At 35.5% G+C, this 23,540-nt stretch overlaps 1 protein-coding gene across 1 annotated transcript; it reads left to right on the plus strand.

Annotated features, from left to right (window-relative positions):
• Positions 1-11,906: 11,906 nt before the first annotated feature.
• Positions 11,907-18,517, plus strand: LOC140233843 (interleukin 17-like protein). The gene is made up of 5 exons (XM_072313935.1): positions 11,907-11,915; positions 13,225-13,494; positions 14,719-14,746; positions 15,292-15,497; positions 18,411-18,517. The coding sequence occupies exons 1-5, from the start codon at positions 11,907-11,909 to the stop codon at positions 18,459-18,461; spliced, it is 564 nt and encodes a 187-aa protein (XP_072170036.1). The 3' UTR covers positions 18,462-18,517.
• Positions 18,518-23,540: the final 5,023 nt, after the last annotated feature.

Here is a 23,540-nt window from a genome sequence, read left to right on the forward strand (position 1 = left end):
ATCTCTTTCTCTTTCTCTCTCTCTCTTAAATATCAATATACATGTATATACATATATGTGTGTGTGTGTATATAAGAGAAGGAGTAGAGAAGGTTATAACGCATTATAAGTCTAACAGAAATGTTTATTAAATCTAAATTTTGGTGATACGTCTTCTTTAGGGCGACATGTATAAAAGTAAACAAGGTGATGTTTTTCTTTTTTAATACAAAGGTGGTAAAAGATGAGGTGTATATGTTATATATATATATATAATATGTGTGTGTGTGTGTGTGTGTGTGTAAAGGGAGAGGGGAAAACAAATCTGGAGAGGTGGCGAGAAGGTGTGAGGTAATTCTGGCCACCACCGTTATCAGGGACAGACCCGGATAAAGACTTGAGTGATGATGATAGTTTAGGGTGTGTACAGTTCTGGTTGAGATGAGGATTTAGCTTTTAACGTTTTGCGAGATATTCAGAAACCACTCTATGAGATGTCAAAGAGCATGCAATTCTAAGGGGTATCAAAAGTTTATTTGATGAAAATCGGTTTTGAAATGGCTGAGATATCCAAAAACAAGGTGAAACAAAGAGATCACCTTTTTGGATATCTCGGCCGTTTGAAAACCAATTTTCATCAAATAAGCGTTGAATCCTTTTTAAAATTACATGCTCTTTGATATTTCATAAGAGGTTTCTCATTATCTCACTTAGGAATGTTCAAAACATGAATCCGTACTTCAACCAGTGCTGTACAGTCCCTTTAATACATGTATGTTTGATGTATAGATGTGTGTTTGTACAATTTAGATTTTTTTTTTTATTAGAAAACCTAATGAATGAATTTAAATCAAATGGAGACACCTCTGTACAGAAAAAAAAAAGGGAGACGATATCCACAGAAGATACAAAACTTTTTTTGTTTTTCTTTTAACCATCCGGTAAAAATATCGATTTTTCTTTATGGAATTGTTAGGAACCATGAGATACATAGTCAAGATATTGATATACATTGTATTTCATCAGATTTTGAATTTTACAGTTTCTGCGTCATTATTTCACCTTGGAAAAAAGAAGGAATACACAGTATGGTATGCATGATGCATGGATCAGCCAGATAACACGTTTTTGAATCCATTGTCAAACATATTAAGCTTAATTATGTCATGTATCTACTGGAAGCACCCGTTTGAATAAAAGCACATAGCAATATGTTCACTCTTCTGCTTACCGGTAGGCATCGAATTAAAAAGAAAAAAGAAAAGAAAAGAAAGAAAGAATACAACTGTTCATCAAGACCTTTTTTTCTGCAGGAAAAGTTTGAATAATATTGATTCTAAATCAATGAAAAAAATATATCCTTCAAAATAAAACGTATGATAATCTACTAAAAATGCATTAAGAAACTACAGTGTGTAGTTTCAAATGATGACGGAAACACTACCAAATATATCAATATTTTATCTCCTTATATGTGGTCATATACTCTATATTGATAAAACCTATATCATAGATATCACAATTATGCTTTGTCACTAAAAGGAAAAATGCGAAATTTTCCTGAAAGAAGACTTAAGAAATACGATTATATGATACATTCTAAATGGCATTATAGCATGCACACAAACATTATCAATAGACTTCATGGATCATATATATAGAAATAGTGCACGTAGCTTGAAAGGTTCAGTCAGAAAAAAAAAGAAGAAGAAAAGATGGAGGCAGAAAGAATGCCCAAGACGACACGTATACAGACAGGGAAAGTACCAAGAACAAAAAAGGCAACATGCTATGAGGTTCTATAAAACTTATATTTCATAAACAGCATACTGATTTTGAAAACATAGAGGGAGTGGGGAAAAAGAGGAAACCAAAAAGAATACAACGTAAGGGAAAGATAGTCAAGGACAAGCTTTTCAACTATTATATAGGACAAGTGCAGTAAAATTACAAATCTAAATAAAATGTAAAATTTATTGTTTATTGAGAAGGGGGGCTACAGATGAAATACATGTAGTTTATCTGTTAGGAGTTTCACGAAGATTTTGCTCATGTCGTCGTGCGTATATCGATATAACGAGGCTTTCAAGACATTTTCAAATCACAACCCAGTGTGCGGAAAACGTTCGCAAAAAATTTCAAAATTTCTGAAATTACCGGCGAACTTAAAACGACACCCATGAACAGTTGCCAACGCTTCTGAACCACCGCGTCGGTTTTTGCAATCTATCGCAGACTTAAATATGAACTTTTGATTTTGCCATTTTTTACCCTTGAACGACATGCGACTTTATGCGAACAACGCACATTTTACAATAATCACGGGCAAAATGTTTCCGAGGAGAGTTGATAGATGTGAGTTAAAGTCAAATTTGATCTCTCCTCTTTCTCTTTTCTCTATTTCACTTCTCTCTTTGTTGTTTGTCAGTTTGTGCACGCATGCTTGTTGATTGCGTGTGTGTGCCGATTTCTTTTCCGAGGGCTTACGCCTGCAAGCCTCTGCTCGTCATAGGTACCCCCTCACAATAATTTTCATTTTCAAATATAGATATGGTGTACTCTGTCGTGATTTAAGTGTATCTGAGACACAATGTTTTACGTAAGCTACATTGCAATATCTATACACGGTTTATCTTCATTCTTTACTTTTCGTAATGTGTAGATGTATGTTACAATTTTTATGTGAAGAAGACGTAATAAATGTAGAGAAATGAAATGAAGGCATGATTGATATTAAGTCAGATATCTCTGCCGTGCGCAAACAAACCATGTTTGTCACTATGTGTACAAAATGTGAACCCATGCCATCATTATCATTCATAGAGACATCAATTAAATATTGTTATGCTAAGTGTGTACCCCTCCCCCCCCCCCCCCTCCTGAACGCGCACGTGAGCATAATCATTTACAGGCACATGTAATAACTTTTCGGTGATAGTTTTTACCCGCTATATCTACACAGCAACTTTGGGGAATTATTTCAAACGTACCCATATGACCGAATGATGTTGTAATGCATAATATGCATGATATTATCATGATGGGGTCAGCATCTTCTAAAAGTAATTACCAAAACGGATACAAAGAAAACACTTTTCTTTAAAGGCTGTCTTGAATGTTTCTTACGTGGAGGGTGTTCCTCCTTGCTGTGGGCAACTTAAGTCTCTTGTTATAAGACGAAAAGCGCCTCGCTAGCTTCTCTCATTCTTGCAACCAGTCATTACAGGGGCTGGCAGGAACTTCCGTTTTACGATTTGTGCTTCACAAAAGTGAATGGCTCATCACCGTGGATTCGCTTCATTGGATGTGGGCATAGTTTGGGCATACTCACGGAAGTTGATGTCCGAAAAAAAAATTCCCGATTTCCAGGCGGGTTAAGCATACTAGAAGCAGCAATCTTGCTATTTGGGGGTATTTCTAGCACTTCTCGATGAACATTCGTGTCTCTCTCTCTCTCTCTCTCGCAGTTGAATTTTATGCAATCGCTTCCCGTATTCTGACAATTTGCGGTATCCCTCTTTGCAATCATTTCCCACATAATAGAACACGCGACAGAGGGAATGGAACTAACATCCATACATCCCTTGTAAAAACAAAAACAAAACAAAACAGATAAAAAACCCTAAACTATCCTAAACCCAAGATTGAATAAGTTGGTAAACATGGTACCTGTTGCAATGATCTATATAGCGATCTGCGTTCCTTTCTTTTTCATTTTCTTTTCCCGCATGTATTTGTCAATCCGCATTCTTTAGGTTGCTTGTATGCAGGGGAATAGACGTTGGATTGAAGCATAAGTGCATTAATTGGATTAAGAATAGAAAAACGGAAGAACGAGAAAAAGAACAGGATTTCCTGAAAATACCTCGAAATGCACGTCACTGTATAGATTAAAATGAAAGCCAAGTGAGGATCGATGCTTATCGATATTGAAAGGAGATTAAAACAATTATTACGAAGATGAGAAAGAGAAACAACGAAAACACGTACAGCAAAGTCATGAAAGGAAGACGAACAAAAGTGAAAGTCAGATAAACTTAGTTTTAAAAAAAAGGTAAGAAAGAGGAAGTTAAATGTAGGACGAACAGGAAGAGGAGAATGATAAGAAAATGAAGACAAAGTAGAAAAACAGATTCTTCAAACAGGCGCGACATTTACAGCAAACTGGGGACAGATAATACTGATTGGAACAAAAAATAGAGCATTCACTCTCAAGACTTTTGAAGAACTTAAAAAAAAACAGAACATCGAAATTATGGGCGCGATTAAGTACTTATCCGAGAGAAAGCAGCATCAGATAGGGATTACTGTGTAATCCACTGCTCCTGTATACTTCTTCAAGAGACAAGATGGTGAGGTGTCCATGACATATATATATATATATATATATAAGTATTGGAACAAGTTCACTCGGTTGACAGCAGGTTCATCCGTATTTATTGCGATAAATACGGATGAACCTGCTGTCAACCGAGTGAACTTGTTCCAGTGATACTTCTGTCTAAAGCTCTTCCTTTGAGGATATCGAGCACTCTTCATAGAAGGATAGAATCACCAAGTATGTATATATATATATATATATATATATATATATATATATATATATAATATATAATATATATATAATAAATAAATAAATAAATAAATAAATATATATATATATATATATATATATATATATATATATATATATATATATATATATATATATATATAGTTTAACCCTCCGTATATAACCTATTGCTTGATAGATTTTACAGACAATAGTAAAAACGCGTTCACACCACGTTAAATCGGAGTCAAGCAAAACACCCAAATATTTGATCTTCTTCATATTTTCTAAAGGCGAATTTCTGAATTTTATTAACAAACATCATTCCCAATTTTTTCTTATTACCAAATTGCAGGGGAATAGACGTTGGATTGAAGCATAAGTGCATTAATTGGATTAAGAATAGAAAAACGGAAGAACGAGAAAAAGAACAGGATTTCCTGAAAATACCTCGAAATGCACGTCACTGTATAGATTAAAATGAAAGCCAAGTGAGGATCGATGCTTATCGATATTGAAAGGAGATTAAAACAATTATTACGAAGATGAGAAAGAGAAACAACGAAAACACGTACAGCAAAGTCATGAAAGGAAGACGAACAAAAGTGAAAGTCAGATAAACTTAGTTTTAAAAAAAAGGTAAGAAAGAGGAAGTTAAATGTAGGACGAACAGGAAGAGGAGAATGATAAGAAAATGAAGACAAAGTAGAAAAACAGATTCTTCAAACAGGCGCGACATTTACAGCAAACTGGGGACAGATAATACTGATTGGAACAAAAAAATAGAGCATTCACTCTCAAGACTTTTGAAGAACTTAAAAAAAAACAGAACATCGAAATTATGGGCGCGATTAAGTACTTATCCGAGAGAAAGCAGCATCAGATAGGGATTACTGTGTAATCCACTGCTCCTGTATACTTCTTCAAGAGACAAGATGGTGAGGTGTCCATGACATATATATATATATATATATATATAAGTATTGGAACAAGTTCACTCGGTTGACAGCAGGTTCATCCATATTTATTGCGATAAATACGGATGAACCTGCTGTCAACCGAGTGAACTTGTTCCAGTGATACTTCTGTCTAAAGCTCTTCCTTTGAGGATATCGAGCACTCTTCATAGAAGGATAGAATCACCAAGTATGTATATATATATATATATATATATATATATATATATATATATATATATATATATATATATAATATATAATATATATATATATAATAAATAAATAAATATATATATATATATATATATATATATATATATATATATATATATATATATATATATATATATATATATATATATAGTTTAACCCTCCGTATATAACCTATTGCTTGATAGATTTTACAGACAATAGTAAAAACGCGTTCACACCACGTTAAATCGGAGTCAAGCAAAACACCCAAATATTTGATCTTCTTCATATTTTCTAAAGGCGAATTTCTGAATTTTATTAACAAACATCATTCCCAATTTTTTCTTATTACCAAATCTATGAATTCCGTCTTTTGTGGGTGAAATGAATGTTATTCAGGTTTAAGCGTTTGCATATTTCAACCCAAAAAAAAAATCTTGCAATTTTTTGTACCTCCTTAATTGTTCTTCCATGATAAAAAAAAAAGGCTTCATCATCAGCATAAAGACACATTTTAGAATTCAAACTCAAATTAACATTACACATATCATTGATTAAAAGACAAAATATCAACGGTCCTAATATAGACCCTTTCGGGACACCTGGCTGGTTTGATAAAAAAAAAAACAACAACCAAAAAACACGACAGCAATGATTATTATTCCTTGTAACAAATATCTCCGGTCCTTTAAATACTGGATCCCATCCTGTTGTATTCTTTCCCTTCAATACCATAGTACTGAAGCTTTGCAAGAATAAAATTGTGTGGAATAACATCAATGACTTTGCGCAGATCTAAGAATATACCTCCAATTACATGTTTTTGGTTAATTTTATCGCACAAATTCAATAATATGTAACTTCAATTAAACATGTAGCAGTAGAATAAGATGGTCTGAACCTTGATTAATAATTTGCAAGGGTCATTAAACATTCAGATACGTATTAAGTTGATCGTGGAGGTCTATTGCTCTCTCCGATATTTTTGACAAAGTAAGTAGCACAGAAATAGGTCTAATATTATCAATATCAGAAGATCCCCCTTTATGTATCGGAGTAAATCGTGCTGTCGTGAAGTCTTTTGGAATAATAGTTATGTTTGTAAGATCGCATTGAATAAATGGGTCAAAGGACCACCTATCGTATATCCTGTGCAGCCATTTAAAAAAAGTTATAAATATTTAACGTTTCACTGCCATCATCACTGGTTGAGAAGACTCCAACAGTTTGAAACGTCACTGCAGGACAACAATATAAAGTAGATATAAACAAAATTCAACATATTTTTATATTTTTAGCAAAAATAAAGCCTTACCTCTTTCAGAAAGCAAGGGAATAACTCGAGGGAATGTGTACTTTCATAAAAAGTGACATTTTGTGAAATTGTCTGTAATATTTCCTTTATATCGTTATACACAAACTGAAGTAGTCTTTTTATTTAAAGATGGCGGCAACAAGTCTTTAAAGATTCATAACCTTCATACAGATTGTCCAATCTTTTACAAAGTTTCACTGATGTGCTACAGTAATGTTGCCGCATTCATTTCATCCACGCATTATTTTGGTAAACTTGTCCCTAAAAGAGCAAAAACATGATGCAATTGTTTTTGTTTAAACTATGTCGTCCCTTTTTACAAAGAATTTTAGCGATTCACCCTCGAAGGGCTCCAAGGGTGTTTTTTTTTCTTCTTCATGACATTATGTCGAGTTATTAAGACATTTTGTCAGCAAATACATATATAACTCTATCTATCATAATATATTTTATATTGCATTTCGATGCACAGCCGTCCGCATATTGCGTACTTGGAATGCTATAATAATAATAATAATAATAATAATAAGGTCTTATTTACCCAGGGTAGCCTCTTCAGTGTTGACACTGCTCTACCAGAGGGCCCTGCTATTATTATTACCCTAGCGTTGCCAGGTACCCATTTATACACCTGGGTCGAGAGGGACACAGTGGGTAAAAACATCTTGTCCAAGGACGTATGCACTGGGCGGGATTCGAACTCGGGTCCTCCGATCGGGAGTCGGGAGTCTTATCCACTATATGCCACAGCGCCCCCACTAATATTGTCACCTCGCTTGTGATGTGCAGCCTATCTGCATGCTTTATGCAAACCGTGTCTTCAGTCTAATGTGAAACCGGATTCAAACAGTAAATGCATGACAAACTCTATAACGGCTGGCGCCAAACACACGGATCGGCGTCGTCAACCAGTTTTTAAAAGTGTGAATTCCCGACTTAGACCCTCGCGAAACAATTCCGCGCATTTCCGTCCTCTTTCACGCTGGGTGCGATTTCCCGACCGACTTTAGAATAAGAGGGAATAATCGACAAACATTTGTTCGTATGCGCATTACGACATCAGGGAATAATCTCTTTAAAAATTTGACAGGTAATAATCAACACAATTCTTTTAGACATTGTATATTGTCCGCTTTCGCATTCGATCGGTCTTGAGAAGAAAAAACACATAAACACCTTTTTTTTAATGCTTTAAATTCTTTCTCGTTTTGTATTTCAGAAACCTATTCACAGATTCTTTGGCATCAGAATATTACTCAAAATAGAATACCTTTACATTTACGGATTTTGATTTCTGTACATATAAAATAGCACACCTCTGTTACAGCTATTCTTCTTACTGGTTTTGACTTCCATAACTGCACAGTAATTTTGATATATAATCACTATTCTTACTGACGTCGTGATTTTTTTGGCGTTTAGAGTGAATGTATAATATTCCATAGCACACATAGTATTTCATACATATGCCTATCATTACAGTCAAACCTGTCAACAACCGCTGAAGAATAAGAAATGCATAGTCGTTATAACAGACACGATGCAGTAGTCGCTGTGATATATGATTAACATTCTATACCATGGAGTTTTATCTTCATGATTCTACAATGGTTACTCTATGTGACTGGTGAAAAAACAACTCGTGATCCCCTGGTAATGCATGGGTTTTACAATTATCTCGTGTTTGTTTAACTTGTACTCCACGATACTACTTGGTAATTATGTATTCATCTAGTAAAGTCATTTGTATATAACTGCAACTCCAATAGTTGCTGTAGACAAATTATTTCAGCAGCATTTGTTTCATTAAACGTTCAACAAAATTACCAGAAACATGACAGTCGCTGGTTGTAAACAGGAATACCATGACCATGAAAGCAACGCAAAAATTTTCCCAGTGATGGGTGGTGCTTTTTTTCTTAGCGTGTTAAATTTCGTCTCCTATGAAATTTCTTTGAATGAGCAGCAGGGAATCCTGGTATCGTATCTTCGTGCGCATTGTATTTATTCACAATTTGCTAAATTTGATCAATAGATGATGTAGAAGATCACCCTTTCTATCGTACGCAGACACAGACAGACAAAGAGCTGACATAAACATAGTTCTAATTTATATTGGTTCACGACACTTTAACTAATTGCACCGATTACATCTAACTGGTATTTTCTTCACATTGTGTACAAAGTTAGCGTAAGTTTCTCTCTTTTCTTCTTCTTTCTTTCTTTTTTTGAAAAGAAAATAAAGAAAAAAACATAAAGAAGATCCTCCAATGACTGTTGTACCGCATAGCATCTTAAAGGGAAGATAAACCCCAAGAACAATGTGGATTGAGTGAAAGCAGCAACATTAGTAGAACACATCAGTGAAAGTTTGAAGAAAATCGGACAATCGATGCAAAAGTTATGAATTTTTTAAGTTTTGATGTTGGAACCGCTGGGTGAGGAGACTACTAGAGGTTATGACGTATGAGTGGACAACAATACCAAGAAAATATAAAGAGAATTCTGCAAAAATCCATTTTTCATGAAAATTACAAATTCCATCAACTTGATATTGACATATGTTAAGGGTAGCAATTATTCCCCCTGTTTTCTGAAAGCGGTTGGTCCATTGCTCTTTCATGATTGTAGAAAAGTGAATATTTGTTGAATTTCCTTTATATTTTCTTTGTATTGTTGTCCACTCATACGTCATATCCTCTAGTAGTCTCCTCACCCAGCGGTTCTAACACCAAAACTTTAAAAATTCATAACTTTTGCATCGATTGTCCGATTTTCCTCAAACTTTCACTGATGTGTTCTACTAATGTTGCTGCTTTCACTCAATCCACATTGTTCTTTGGGTTTACCTTCCCTTTAACGGAAGAAGGGGATGGGTTGGGGGATGACAACTTCTCATCTGCCCATTACGAAATAATGCTGTCCTCACTAATTGCATGTCAGTCTACTCTGGCTTGATTTTGTCGTGAATGTCCAGGTACGTCCTCCCTCTATCTCTTCTTCCTCTTCTATTTCTTCACTAAGGGGATATCTGGTCTTGAGCTTCGGAAAACACTTTGCTGAGCAGATTCACACAGCATTTTAACTGTCGGACTTTTCGACTGTCCGACTTTTCGACTCAGCTGGCTCAGAAACTAGGAAAATAGTGGAACCACCTGTATTCTCTCGCAGCTCATTGTTACCAATATAATTGATCACTCTGAAAGCAGTTATTGTGTCTGTTGTGAGGCAGTGGAGCGTACAGTCTCAACAACGAAGCAGGTTATTTCAATTCTGAAACAGTGCAGTGGCATACAGGGTGTTGCAAAATGCGAAAGCTCGGCTCTGTAGCTGGCAAAAAAAAAAGGGGGGAACGCAGTACTATTTTGTTCGTGTTCAAAGTTTACTCGTTTCTACGTGGATATAGAAATGTTAATGTATTCAGAAAATATAACCGGAGAGTGTTTGTTCTTCCGCTTTTCACTTTCCAGCGGGTACATAACCGTCCACCCTTTATCCACTCCTCTGGGCGAAAAGTGTGAGATTTAAGTAGCTGATGATGTTACAAACCGGAACTGCAAAGGGTTTAATCCCATGTAAAACCTGTCGGAGGGACAAACCGTCCTTCTGATGGGCTATTCGACTTTGGGAATATGACTCATTGCGTTCGAACTCTTGTGAGCAAGTTAAAAATAAATACCAGTTCAAGAACACAAGAGTAAAAGTGCATGACATTTGAGCGAAGTTTTCAACTAGCTGATGAACGAATTAAGGCCATTTGATTATCGATTTTAAGAGAACTTAACTCATTTTTTCACTTACACCGTTATGATCTTATGACCGTAGGATTTGATCTTTCCAGGAAAAAAAGAAATGTTGATGCTTCTTCTATTCCTGTTAATGACCAGAGAGTTCGACAAAAAGTATACTTTAGTCGATTCATGTTCAGAAAATGACATGCATCACAATGTGTAATCCATGTGAAAAATGATAACGACGTTTGAATTTTATGCGAGTCTTGCACCCGATTTCTCATTACTTGCTGGTGTTTTGTTTAATTTGTCTTTGAAAATGTTGTTCGTGCTATCTTTCTACTTCTGTATGACAATGACCAAAAAATCCAATGTAAAATTCTCACCGGCTCTACATTTTCAAGATTTTATCATCATTGTGCTTTAAACTTCACTAGGTTCTTTTCTTAGTTTGTTTCTTGTCAAAACTCAATAAAATTAATTCATATCACTAAGAGTGCCTAAAAGAACAAGTTGTTGCTTTCAGTTTCAAGATTCAAGATTCAAACTTATTTGTTTTTCAATCAAATATACAGAGAAGACAGTTAAGACAATTCACGTATTATTCATACAATGTCATATGGAAATTTTATCTTAGTTTTCAATTGCCAAGTGGAAACTTTTCCAGCAGAACCTGAGATGTTGTGGAGGAAGTGGATCCAGAGGACGCTTGAGCACGCACTGGACTGCATGTGCGTAGAAGGCCGAGTTAGCCATGCGCATCATAATCCAACACCGATTTTTTTTTTTTTTTTTTTTTTTTTTTTTTTTGTCGACTGCGCCGGAAACGGGAATTTCCCTTGTTAAATTGATCACATGACGTTGTTCGGAAGAACACATACCAGCTCTTGATGAAAGAAGACCTAGGTTACAGTCCTTCGTCTATCCCAACCTCCCTTCTCTGGTCTATATAACCAGACGTGTCTGTGTTACATCTCCATAGACAGCAAATCCAGGACCCGAGGAAAGAACTCCTAGAGGAAATCTCATTGTGCGGAGGAAAGAACCGGAGTGAGCGGCGACCTGGTCTTCTATCAAGTCCTGACATCGTTTGACAACCAAGCAGTCCACATTCTCGGTTTTTTTAAATCTCCATCTTCTTATTTCATCGTATCCAACAAAAAGAAGAGAGTATCAAAATGGCACAGGTAAGGCTGGCAGCGTGTTATAGATCCCTATTTTCTCTGTTTTCGATTTTTTTTTTTTTTTTTTACTCTCTTGATCCTCTCATATCAGTTTATAGGGATGCTCTCATTTTTTTTTTTCGAGAGAGAGAGGAAACAATTTTGTTGTTTTTCGTCTTCTCTGCTTTTTTGTATTACATACTAAGACGTTTCATACTTTTATTACCGTTTATTGTTAAATAGAATTTTTGTTCCGAAAAGTATGACTCGTAAAAGGGCACTGTTGATTTGTTATCTCATCTCACCCTATTCTTTTCAAATGAGAGTAAAAAAAAAAACACACAAAAAAAAAAAAAAACACCCACACACTTGGAGTCTATTAGATTCATGAACAAGCGCCAGCAGAATGTATGCGTCCAGGGTTGAAGAAGTGGCTTGATCATTATAGTTTTGCAAAGTACCTTAATTTCGTATCGTGGTAAGGCGTTTTCGCCAGCTATGCTATTCGTTCTCTGTGATACCAGATAGAATATTCGTAATCAGAGGTAAGATGTCAGAGGTAAGGCGTCATCGGAAATTTCACATGAATATCAGTCTAAACATTGTACTTAAATGGCTCTGGCTTTACGAAGTTTACTGACGACTCCATTCTCTGCTGTGGAGTACTACAAATACTTCATGCATTTTGACTTATTGAATTTGACCTCTGGCATTTTTACCTCTTGATACTTCTGCTTCTCACTATATCCATGAATCATTAGCATACCTTACTGTTCCCAACGGTTTATGCTATAAGTGATGTTCATCAATATTCACCAAGACCGATACAAAAGTGTTTTCATGAAGACTCCGCCACTCGTTCCCACCACATTAACGCACGTAGATTAGTACTTTGCCTTCGAATTGTTGGTGTTGCGTGTGTTTTGTCTTTGTCTTTGTTTTGTTTTTTTTGTTCAAAATCAGTGTCAGATGACAAAGAACAGGGATATTGATTTATGTGGTTTAAGAGATACAATCTAAAGCTAATTTACTTATGAAAATCCCACGTTTTGATAATTATGTCTGTTATGATTTGAAATTAACTATTTGTTTGTTTGGAGTGTCGATTTGCACAGAAAACCCCATCGCATTATATGCACTGTACAAACACCTGGTTCAAAGTTCCTGGCACAGTAAGGGTTGATCATGAACGTTAATTTATGATATTTAGTTTGTAAAAGGCAAACTACACAACTGAGAAGTTTTGCAAAACGCGAATAATACCAAACTGAAGTCAATGAAAGGATCACAATGCTAATCTGTCGTAATGTTTTGGTTTCCATATATTTCGCAGGAATTCCAGCGGATTATCGTGTTTCTGATCGTCATCGCAGGGCTAGCCGCCTCGAACCCATTAGGGGGTCTGCCCAGTATCCCCATGCCCCCTAATCAGCCAGACGGTACGCAATGCCTCTCACCGGATCCAGCTGAACAGGCCAGGAGAGCCCAAAATGCACACAACCTTTTTCCGTTCAAAAACGTTTTTGCCGTGCAAAGCTTCAATTCCCCATCGCCCGACCTCTTCGCTGATCAAACTCCAATGGGAAACTGTCCTCTTGATGGTGTTGATAGCCCCACAGAGTGTCCGCAAGGTGAGTCCTTGACAAATGCTTGATATGCACTGTCACTGATGTAAAAATCTTTCTTTGTCTTCATGAGAAGATGCATTATTGGGTGAGGATCGGGGATTCATTTCAATTCTGATCAATCCAATTTTATTTCCAATATCATTTTTTTTTTGTCTATACAAAAGTAACGAGAAATAAATGTAATACAAAATCAATATACAAACATTATGTAAAACTATTTATTCAAAATCATTGTATCATTCGAATAGAGAGGCCCACATAAAAAGCAAGCTTGTACATACTTATGTAGAAACAAGCTTGTGGAGGAAGGGATTTCAGCGCATGCCAAATACCTCGTCCATGTTATTTTGTCTTCTCGCCATGTTTATTTGAATGCTTTCTTGACGCCATGTAACAGAAGATGTATAGATGCGCTGAAATTTCTGCCCAGTCTCTATAGCAACGCCTGTTTGTTTGTTTGTTTGTTTTTGATGATGTAAAACAGTTTTATCTAAGTTATTGAAAGTGATAACCGGGAAAATTTCACTCGCTTCCAAATTGTCTTCTGATTAAACGTTACTCAAAATATGAAAATGATTTGATTTTTATGTCATTAAAACTCTTTAATCTTATCTCTACCATTAAAACCAAAAATCCCATTGATACAGACAAGACTGAGCAATTCTTATTGAACTAGTCATGACAAAAGTCATGGTAACATTATGTATCATGAGTAAACTAAACTCTGATTTTGTTCGCAGTATAACATAGATTTGTATGCATAAATACCAAACACATAACTTCGTATTGAAGCGGCATGCATACATAATGAACATGCAAAAAACCAAAAACAAAAACATAACTTGTGATGTTATCAATAACAAGAGAAACCATTCAGAAATTAAAAGTTCAACTAAAGCTTTTGTCTTTTGAATCTTACCTTGTTTAACCCCTTCATAAGTTGATTTCAGGAGGTACGTGGGCTGTCACGTAGGCTGAATGACATTATGATAGTACTCAAGTGCAACGAGACGGGCTACGTCATAAAAACTAATTTTGACAATACAGAAGTGATAATGAATGTCTATACACAAGGGATAGTTGTTACGAACGGTATTTTTGGAATTAGAAGCAATTACAGTATAATGGCCGGTCAAACTGCTCCCGGTCACCTGCTCCACCAAGAAATGTTTTCTTTTCTTTTACTTTTTGTTGCTAAGAAGAAAAAAGTCATCGATGTACTTACAGGTGTAACAAAGTTTGTTAACATGGATAGCTGGCAGTAGAAATGTGTTTGAAAATTATTGTGAACCAACATTTCGTGCAGAACATTTCCGAAATTGTAGTCAACACGTTTATTGCGGCAATCCAATTCAGAGCAGCAACTGTAGTTCATTTCTTCATAATAATTTTGCGGCAATGGACGAAATCTTCTGAGACTGCTGTGGTGCTAAAGTATAGACTTATAACTCAGCGCCTATAAATACCGACAAAAGTGCAACCTACATAGTACAAATTATTTCTTCCGTGCCATATCGCATGCGCTCGTACAACATGTACAAGAATATATTGACATCACTTTAATTTCTTGTGTAATAAAAACGTAAAATTGCAATATCTCATGAATATTATAGTAATACAAAATCACATTTGTGAACATTGATCAAAACTTGATAGCCCTGTTGACTGGCGCTTGTATCACACGACTATAGAAGTCTCATATCGGGTGGGTTTTTTTTCCATTTCTGTGCCCTCAGATATTAAACCGGGTCACATGAAGACTCCCGATCAAGACTCATCATGTCCCTTCACCTACGTCACCTGCTACGACCCAGATCGCATCCCGAGTCAGATCACGGTGACTCAGTGCCAGTGCACGGCCTGTCTCGACCCCCACACCAGCAAACCCGATCTGAATCTAAGCTGCCAACCAGTGTATTACAACATGCCTGTGTTGAAGAAGAAAGGCTGCGACAATAATGGTCTATTTCAGTATGAGGTGAGTGAACCCCGCCGAGAATCTAAGGCATTGAACAAAAAGTAACGCGGGGCAGTCAGCGTCGCGATAAGTGGGTTGAGAAGAAAAAGGTTAAACGTCTTATCGCTAATTGTCGTCAACGTTATTGCGTTTGCTATTACCCCTTGATACCAATAAAATAGGAGGAATGCACCAAGCCTTTCCTATTAAAGATCACATCCCTGATAATGATTCAATCATGTACGTGTATTGAGAGTAGTTTTAACTATGAAGAATAATATACCTTTATTCACACTGAAACGACTAATGTCATACTCGTCACAAGTGACAAGTGGTAGGTACCACCTATCAACGAAACCATTTCGTTTTTAACTGTTAAACAGTACAACGTTTGGAGTACATTACGGATGAGAAAATCATAGATCATACATGAAGCAGAAGAGATTTACTTCATTGTTCACCTATGTCCGTTACAGTCGATGACTGTCTCTGTATTCTTCTTTGTCATTCTTTTATACACACTACTAAAGTGTGAGTAGCATTTCAGGTGTTTTTTTAATCAATGAAAAATGCGTTACGTCTGAAAAATTACTCACCCTCAAATCTTTTGTCCCAAGACGATTTATTTATTTATTTATTTATTTATTTATTTCTAATCTTTTGTCAGGGTGGTCCATTCACCAATAAATAGTGGTCTTCCATGGAGCCCTGAATAATATTGATGAACATATGTACATTAAATAGCAAAACGTATATACAGAAGATGACATAATACAGTGTAGATACATACCAGCATACTGTACATTGCAAAGTAACATAAAAAGTACATGCCACAGCAAGAGTTCACCAGAATGCCGAAATAACAATGAAAAACGCTATTATACAGGAATGATAAAGCCCAGAATGAATTTCGTGTGTTACTTACAAATAGCAACTTTGCTTAAACAATCTCTTAAATGAATATATGGAAGAAGCTGATCTAATTGAACGATCTAGCCTGTTCCATTCAAGTACAGAGGATACGATTGGGCTGCACTTGTGACAATCAGAGCGAAATCTTGGTACACATAGATTTCCACTGTCTATTAGCCTTGTATGATGTTCATGTACATCACTAGGCTTAACTAAGTGCACCTGAAGGTACGAAGGTGCTAAGTTATGGACGCATTTATATATCATCATAACGCGGCTGAAATCAAAACGTTTGTCTAGTGTCATCCATTTAAGACTTTTGAATAAATCAGCCGACGGTGTGTCATATGTTTTGTCCAAAATTATTCTTGCTGCCCTCTTTTGAATTTTTTCTAACTTAGTTGTATGGTATTGAAATCTGTTTGACCAAACAACAGAACAGTAATCAAATTGTGGTAACACTAGACTATTATAAAGTAATTTTAGGGATTGTTGGGGCAAAAAGGCCTTCGCTCTCTTTATCATGCAGACACTTTTTTGGGTACGTTTACATACATTTTCGATTTGTTTAGACCATTTCAGTTCTTCATCTATTAAAACAACTAAACATTTAGTGAACTGAACTCTTTTAATCCGACAACCATCTAATGAAATACTGAAATTTTCAATTTTCCCGAGATTAGCACGGGAGCCGATAATCATGACAGAAGTTTTGTCAGTGTTAAGGACGAGCCGATTTTTCTTAATCCACCCCATTACTTTATTTAGTGCAACAGTTATCTTTTCTTCTAAAACTGTTGCGTCATTAGCACTGACAGTGAGGGTCGTATCATCAGCGTACATATCTATAACACCTTCTGAAGTACACTCGGGTAGACTGTTGACATATATTGAAAATAAAAGGGGACCAAGAATTGACCCTTGAGGTACACCCAATTTAATAGTTGAAGGGTGGGACCTGGCTCCTTTGAATTGCGTCACTTGCTGTCTGTCACTTAGATAGGATCTAAGCCAATCTACAGTCGTCTTACTACACCCTATACACTTTAATTTATGTAAAAGTAGGTCATGATCTACAGTGTCAAATGCCTTCCGAAGATCTATGAAGGCAACTCCAGAAATTTGATTATTATCTATATTTAAAGACCACTGATTCACAAGTTTTGCAAGAGCAGTTGATGTGGAATGAAATGGTCTAAAACCAGATTGATTAGGGTGTAGTAAATCATTCGCATTCATGAATTCGCTCAGTTGTTGATGTACGGCCCTTTCGATAATTTTACTCACTGTTGGTAAGATTGAGATGGGGCGGTAGTTATTCAACGAAGAAATATCTCCTGCTTTAAATATCGGTACTACCCGAGCCTTTTCCATGGAACAAACGGGAAGAGGGAGGGTGGTAGGGAATAAGCTCAAACTTTAAATCAACGTTTACAGTGAAATTGGTACTCATAGATCATTTAATTCCAGATGAATGACCTGTACACCAAAGACAATTATCATCGCCTAAAACTTTTCCGACTAACTCTCGCAGTTTTCTAGACTGAGATGATTTCCTTTCCTTCTGACTGCCTTTTAATATACGTGTCATGTGTCATATTTTTTCTGGCCTCTTTGGCAAAACGGAATGACCAAAACATGACAAAAACAATTTGTTAAAGGTAATAGGTACGTATGTGATTGTCTTCAAGCCGAAGACGGTTTGCATAACATAATAATAAGTTGTAATTGCATACACTGGTATTTACAACTGTTCGCTGACGGCAGTAGGTATATCAACAGATGGCAGGATGTGAACACCGTATATTATATCAATTCGTCAGTGTTTAGGAGCAGGAGTGCTCACTAACAAAGTTTGGAGTTTGTAGCACGTGCCTACAAATAATAATCAACATTTGATATATTGTTCCCCAAAAGCCAATCCATTGTTATTTAAGTTTACTTTTCCAACCTGCTTTTTGATATCTAGACATTTACGTAACTTGATTTCTATCTGTTGTTTTTCTATTCGATAATCCACAGCTGGAGATAGAAAAGGTCCCCGTCTCCTGTGCCTGCATGCGGCGAGCCTGAATCTCTGCTGCGGTGAAATCAGTTTCTACTTGATCTTTATTTCTCTTTATTTATATATATCCAAGTCGTCTTGATTTTGACAAGTTAGGTTACATTCAGGAAGACCGTTTGTTGTGATAATAGCAATGTTCATCCATATATGTATTATGCATATTGTGTATTGGGAGCATTTGTTTCATTTACCTTGTTCCTTCACGAAGGGCTTGTGCTCTGTAGGTCATCGTTAAAACCTTTTCGGTTAATTTCCATTAAAAAAAACTAAGCAAAACAATTCTAAACTTGAATTAACAAATAATCAAACAAAACGAGTCATGTAAATATGTGATAAAGTGATAAAGGACCAATATTGCTAACTGATTCTAAGCCCATTGTTGTGTCTAACTACACTCCTTTATAATTGATGTTATCCGCCGGTTATTGTCGAGTAAACCGATATCAAGGTATCTATTTCATCAAATTTGCAGTTTGTGTTATATACCATTTTGTACCATTGAAAATGACTGAATTTTCGATCGATTATCGATCTCTGACGAACAGTACTAGTTCATGAGATTGTCGTAATACGAGACGTACTATGTAATACATCATATTGACATGTATTCAAAGTTTTGCATCTGTGATGCAGCTGTTAAGAAAGAGAACTTGTTCACGGAAATAATTATCATAGTACCCACCATGTGGGGCGTAAAGAACTCATATTTATTCATCATGCTGCTGTGCTGACATGATAGTATTAAGATACCCTTTTGACAGCTGAGAAAACAAAGAAATACACATTGCAATATATTACTTGGGACATAACCTGTAAAATGTATTGATTGTTCTATATCATTCGGTCTTACATCTGATGGGGAAAACATAATAGGGGAGGCTGTGAGGGTTAACGTTCCACACGCAGAATCCAGCTGTCTCCAGCGGGAAACAGTCCTAATAGGAGCAAAATATACCAACGATTATGCTAGCATGCCTTGAAAGAGTTTCTTAGTCATTTTCACCCTATGATCTTGAGTCATAAACTTGTGAGGAGTAACTGCGAATATGTTTGTACTGTTTTGTATGCAATCAATACTGATACCAATATAAGATATACACTCTTTCAATGCATCGAACAACAACGTTTTCATGTTGGTTTTGAATTATCTTTCGGTAAATTTGATGCTTATTTTCTTTTACCCGATAAACGATACTTATGAGGCAGTTGCAATACAACGTGATAAGAAATAAGTAATAAGAATTATTGGTCCATATTGTGTGCTTTGGTGGGGTAGTTCTTTGTTCATGAGAAACTTAATATAACAACAGAAAACCCCGTTTCGACAAAGTATTGAGGTATTTCAGGTACTTTGCAGAGTCAAAAATCAGATGATCATGTATTTGAAGATTTTGGCTAATATCCTTGCTCATTTAAAGAGGAGTAGGGAAGGAGAGGCACATGCTTACTGTTCTTGACGACGGGGTGTTTTTTTTTTGTATGTATGTTCTTTAAAAAAGTGGCAGAAGTAAACTGAAATATAAAATCATAAACATCCAAGTAATGTGTATACACATCATATACACGTAACCTTGGTCGCAAGAAATTGCGCGTGAAATTAGATTTCCTTAAACCGTGTATAGTTCGAAATTGTAAGATCAAACTGATCATTGACCTGAGAAGGCATCATACCGACAAAGCCCGGCCGGCATGTCCAGGTTTCTGGCAAAGAGACACATATAAAACAATCATAGAAAAGTACACAGTATGTGGAGGTAAAAGAAAAGATGATTAAATTAAAAAACGTCTATTTCAGTAAACGAATTGTGACATTCTTTGACATGTGTTTTATAAAACTAGTGATCTCTAATCCATACCAACGCTTAGTGGGATTACATTACTGAGGATGTATTACGTTTACGTTGTATTCACGACTTTGGACTGATATTTATTACCATTGTGTATGTGACTTTTCAACTATCGATTAAAAATAAATCTTTCAGATATCAAACTCTCGATTAGTGCTTGTGTCTTCTTTTTGATCATGATACCTGGAGTTTACTTAAGAACTATTACACATGGTTTTCAATTTCGAATACTAATAGACACACACACACACACACACACACACGCACACAATATCAAGCGTTATTAACGTTCTTTATATTCAATAAATCAGCTATACAGCATATAAACAGTACCCAACAAAAGTGAGTACACCCCACATGAGCATTTGAAAATTCGAATGTAATTCTTCAAGTTGTTGATTTTAAGGTCTCACAGAGATTGTAAAAAGGACCTGGCGTGATAGGAATCAAAGCAAAAACTAATATTCATAACCTTAATTATGAAATATTATGCATATTTCATGAAAATAGTGGCAACAAAAGTGAGTACACCATGTGTAATATTTGCATTGAGATATGATCAAATCTGGAGTTTTATGGTCCCAGCATTTGCCATAATTTTCCTTAGCGTGAAAAACATGTTTACATGGTAGTGACCTTGAGTTTGTGTTCCATGGATGTAACTGCTTTTGTGAAAAGTTAGCAAGGGAGTCAGTTGCATGTTCGATGATTTCTCCTGACCACACTAGTCACACCAGTAGTAATGCACAGAGGAATATAAGAATTAAAGTGAGTCAAAACCTGACCACTCCAAGAAGTCATCAAACAGGAGTGAAACACAGACAAAAGCATGCAGAGGGGCATTATAAGGCAGTGCCATGTCATATCAACATGTTTGTTTTGTTTTTTGTGCTAAGGAAAATTATGACCAGTGCTGTTGACCATAAAATTCCAGATTTAACCATGTTTCCATGCAAATATTACACAGGGTGTACCCACTTTTGTTGCCATTATTTTCTCAAGTATGATAATATTTCAAAATTAAGGTTATAAATACTCGTTTTCTGTCTCAAGCCATATCATTCAATGTCATTTTTACAATCTCTGTGAGACTTGTGAGATAAAACAAACAAGTTAAAGACTTACATTCAAATTTTTGAATGTTCACTTTGGGTGTACTCACTACTGTTGTATATATGTGTATATATATATATATATATATATATATATATATATATATATTATACACTTATTGAAAAAAAGGAACCGTAACAATATAACAAAAGAAATGTCTTTACAAATGATGATAACACCTTAGCTTGAAGCGTATATTGATAGCAGCGTTCGAAAGTGCTTTGCAACAATCATAACAAGATTCAAGAGTCAAGAGTCAAATGTATTTTCATTTCCATAAAATAAACAGAAATTATATACAATGTCTAGGCAGAACATATTTGTAATGCTTGCAAAAATATAGATTGACTAAATACATATGAAAATGAGAAACACTGAAGAAAAAAGCAATAGTATTTTCTTTTCAAATGTATACATATGCATATAGTACAAGCAAATTAACAGTTAATATCAAATACAACAGAATGAGATAGCAGATAAGGAAAGAAAGTATACTGCCATATATATGAATCGGTTACAATGTAGCAAATAAATGACACTTCAAACATCTCTTTCAAATTCTATTCATGGTTTCGTCCTCGGAATCTTTTTCTCAAGTCTAGAAGTCAAAAGGAAGTATTTTGGGAGCCAGAAATTGAATTCAATAATATGGTGCATAATTTCGGCGAAATATCTAGACAATTTTCAATCAAAAGAGAAGGAAAGTTTATTCCTCATCTCCAGGAGTAATGGGGGGGGGTGCAAAAATTATATGTTTACTCCCCCCCCCCTCTCTCTATCGATGCCCCTGACTCTTTGCTACTCACTTAAGGAACGGCTGTACCTGCTTCAACCAAAACATCATAATCGCGGTTCATCCCTTAAAATATACATGATAACAGTAGGTCCTACTATCAGGATTAGTAGAACATACATTTCCATATTATTTCTAACACAAGCGTTTCCGTTTGTTTCCGTAATGACTTTCCTAGGGGTCATGATTCACAATTGTTTTGGATTAAAAATAGACTGTAGTCACAATTTTTACTTTAAAGTAGAAACAGAGGGTACTCGTTATAATCATATACAAAGGACTGTTGTTGACTGATATTTCATTAGTTAGTTAGCATTTAAATAATTGGCTCTTTTTAGCGGTAATAGCTTTGTGTATAGCTCTGCTCAGACTTGTAAAATTCGAATTCTGTTATCAAATGACTTTCAGCAGAAGGAAGATGGATTATGAACTGCAATTTCCGACAATTCCACCTAAAGGGTATGCCCGTGGTCTTGACAAAAACAAAACACACAAAGGAACTTAATGCGATTTAATGTAGGATGTTGAGGAAGACTGCAAAATATAACATTGCCCAGAGCATGCAAGTGAATAATTAATGATAATGATAATGAATAAATAGCGCTTAATACTGATGTTTCTAAGCGCATTAATGCAGAAAAAAATTATCATTAATCAAGTTACAAGTTTATCACTATTGAATATGACCAGCAAAGTCTACAAACAGGCTTTAACAGGAAAATGCAAACATAAACCCAGGCACATTAAATATGCATTGAAGAGAGTACACACAATCGCACACACGCACGCAAACGCTCCCCTCCCCCCACACAATGTTACCACACATTTTATATGTTTTTCAAATTCTTGTAATATTTCATTTGTCCTCTGTGACTTCTTTGTCATTTTGGTACTTTCTTGTTAGCGTTAATGTGTGCATTCCCTTCTTAGATGACTAGTTAGCATAACACACATTATCATCGTCATTATTATTTATTTATTATTGTTATTATTATTATTATTATTATTATCATTATCATTATATTATATCATCATCATCATCATCATCATCATCATCATCATCATCATCATCATATTGGCATTACAAAAGTGCGATGAATAAAAGATTACCACGTTGATACACGTCAACATCAGCAGCTTTTTGCATCTTAATACTTGAGTATTGTCTTACAATCTTCTTGTGACTTATTCATCAGTGAGCTCTTCATCTACGTCAACAGTAAAGATGAAGCCTACTCACTGTAATGGTACAAATTAAGTCATTGGAATCTCCAGAATTAAGACAGCAAGCATCATTTGGGACTCGATATCCCAATTCAGTCATTATCTTGAGT

This window comes from Diadema setosum, chromosome 10 (assembly GCF_964275005.1).
Source record: "Diadema setosum chromosome 10, eeDiaSeto1, whole genome shotgun sequence".
NCBI lineage: Eukaryota > Metazoa > Echinodermata > Echinoidea > Diadematoida > Diadematidae > Diadema > Diadema setosum.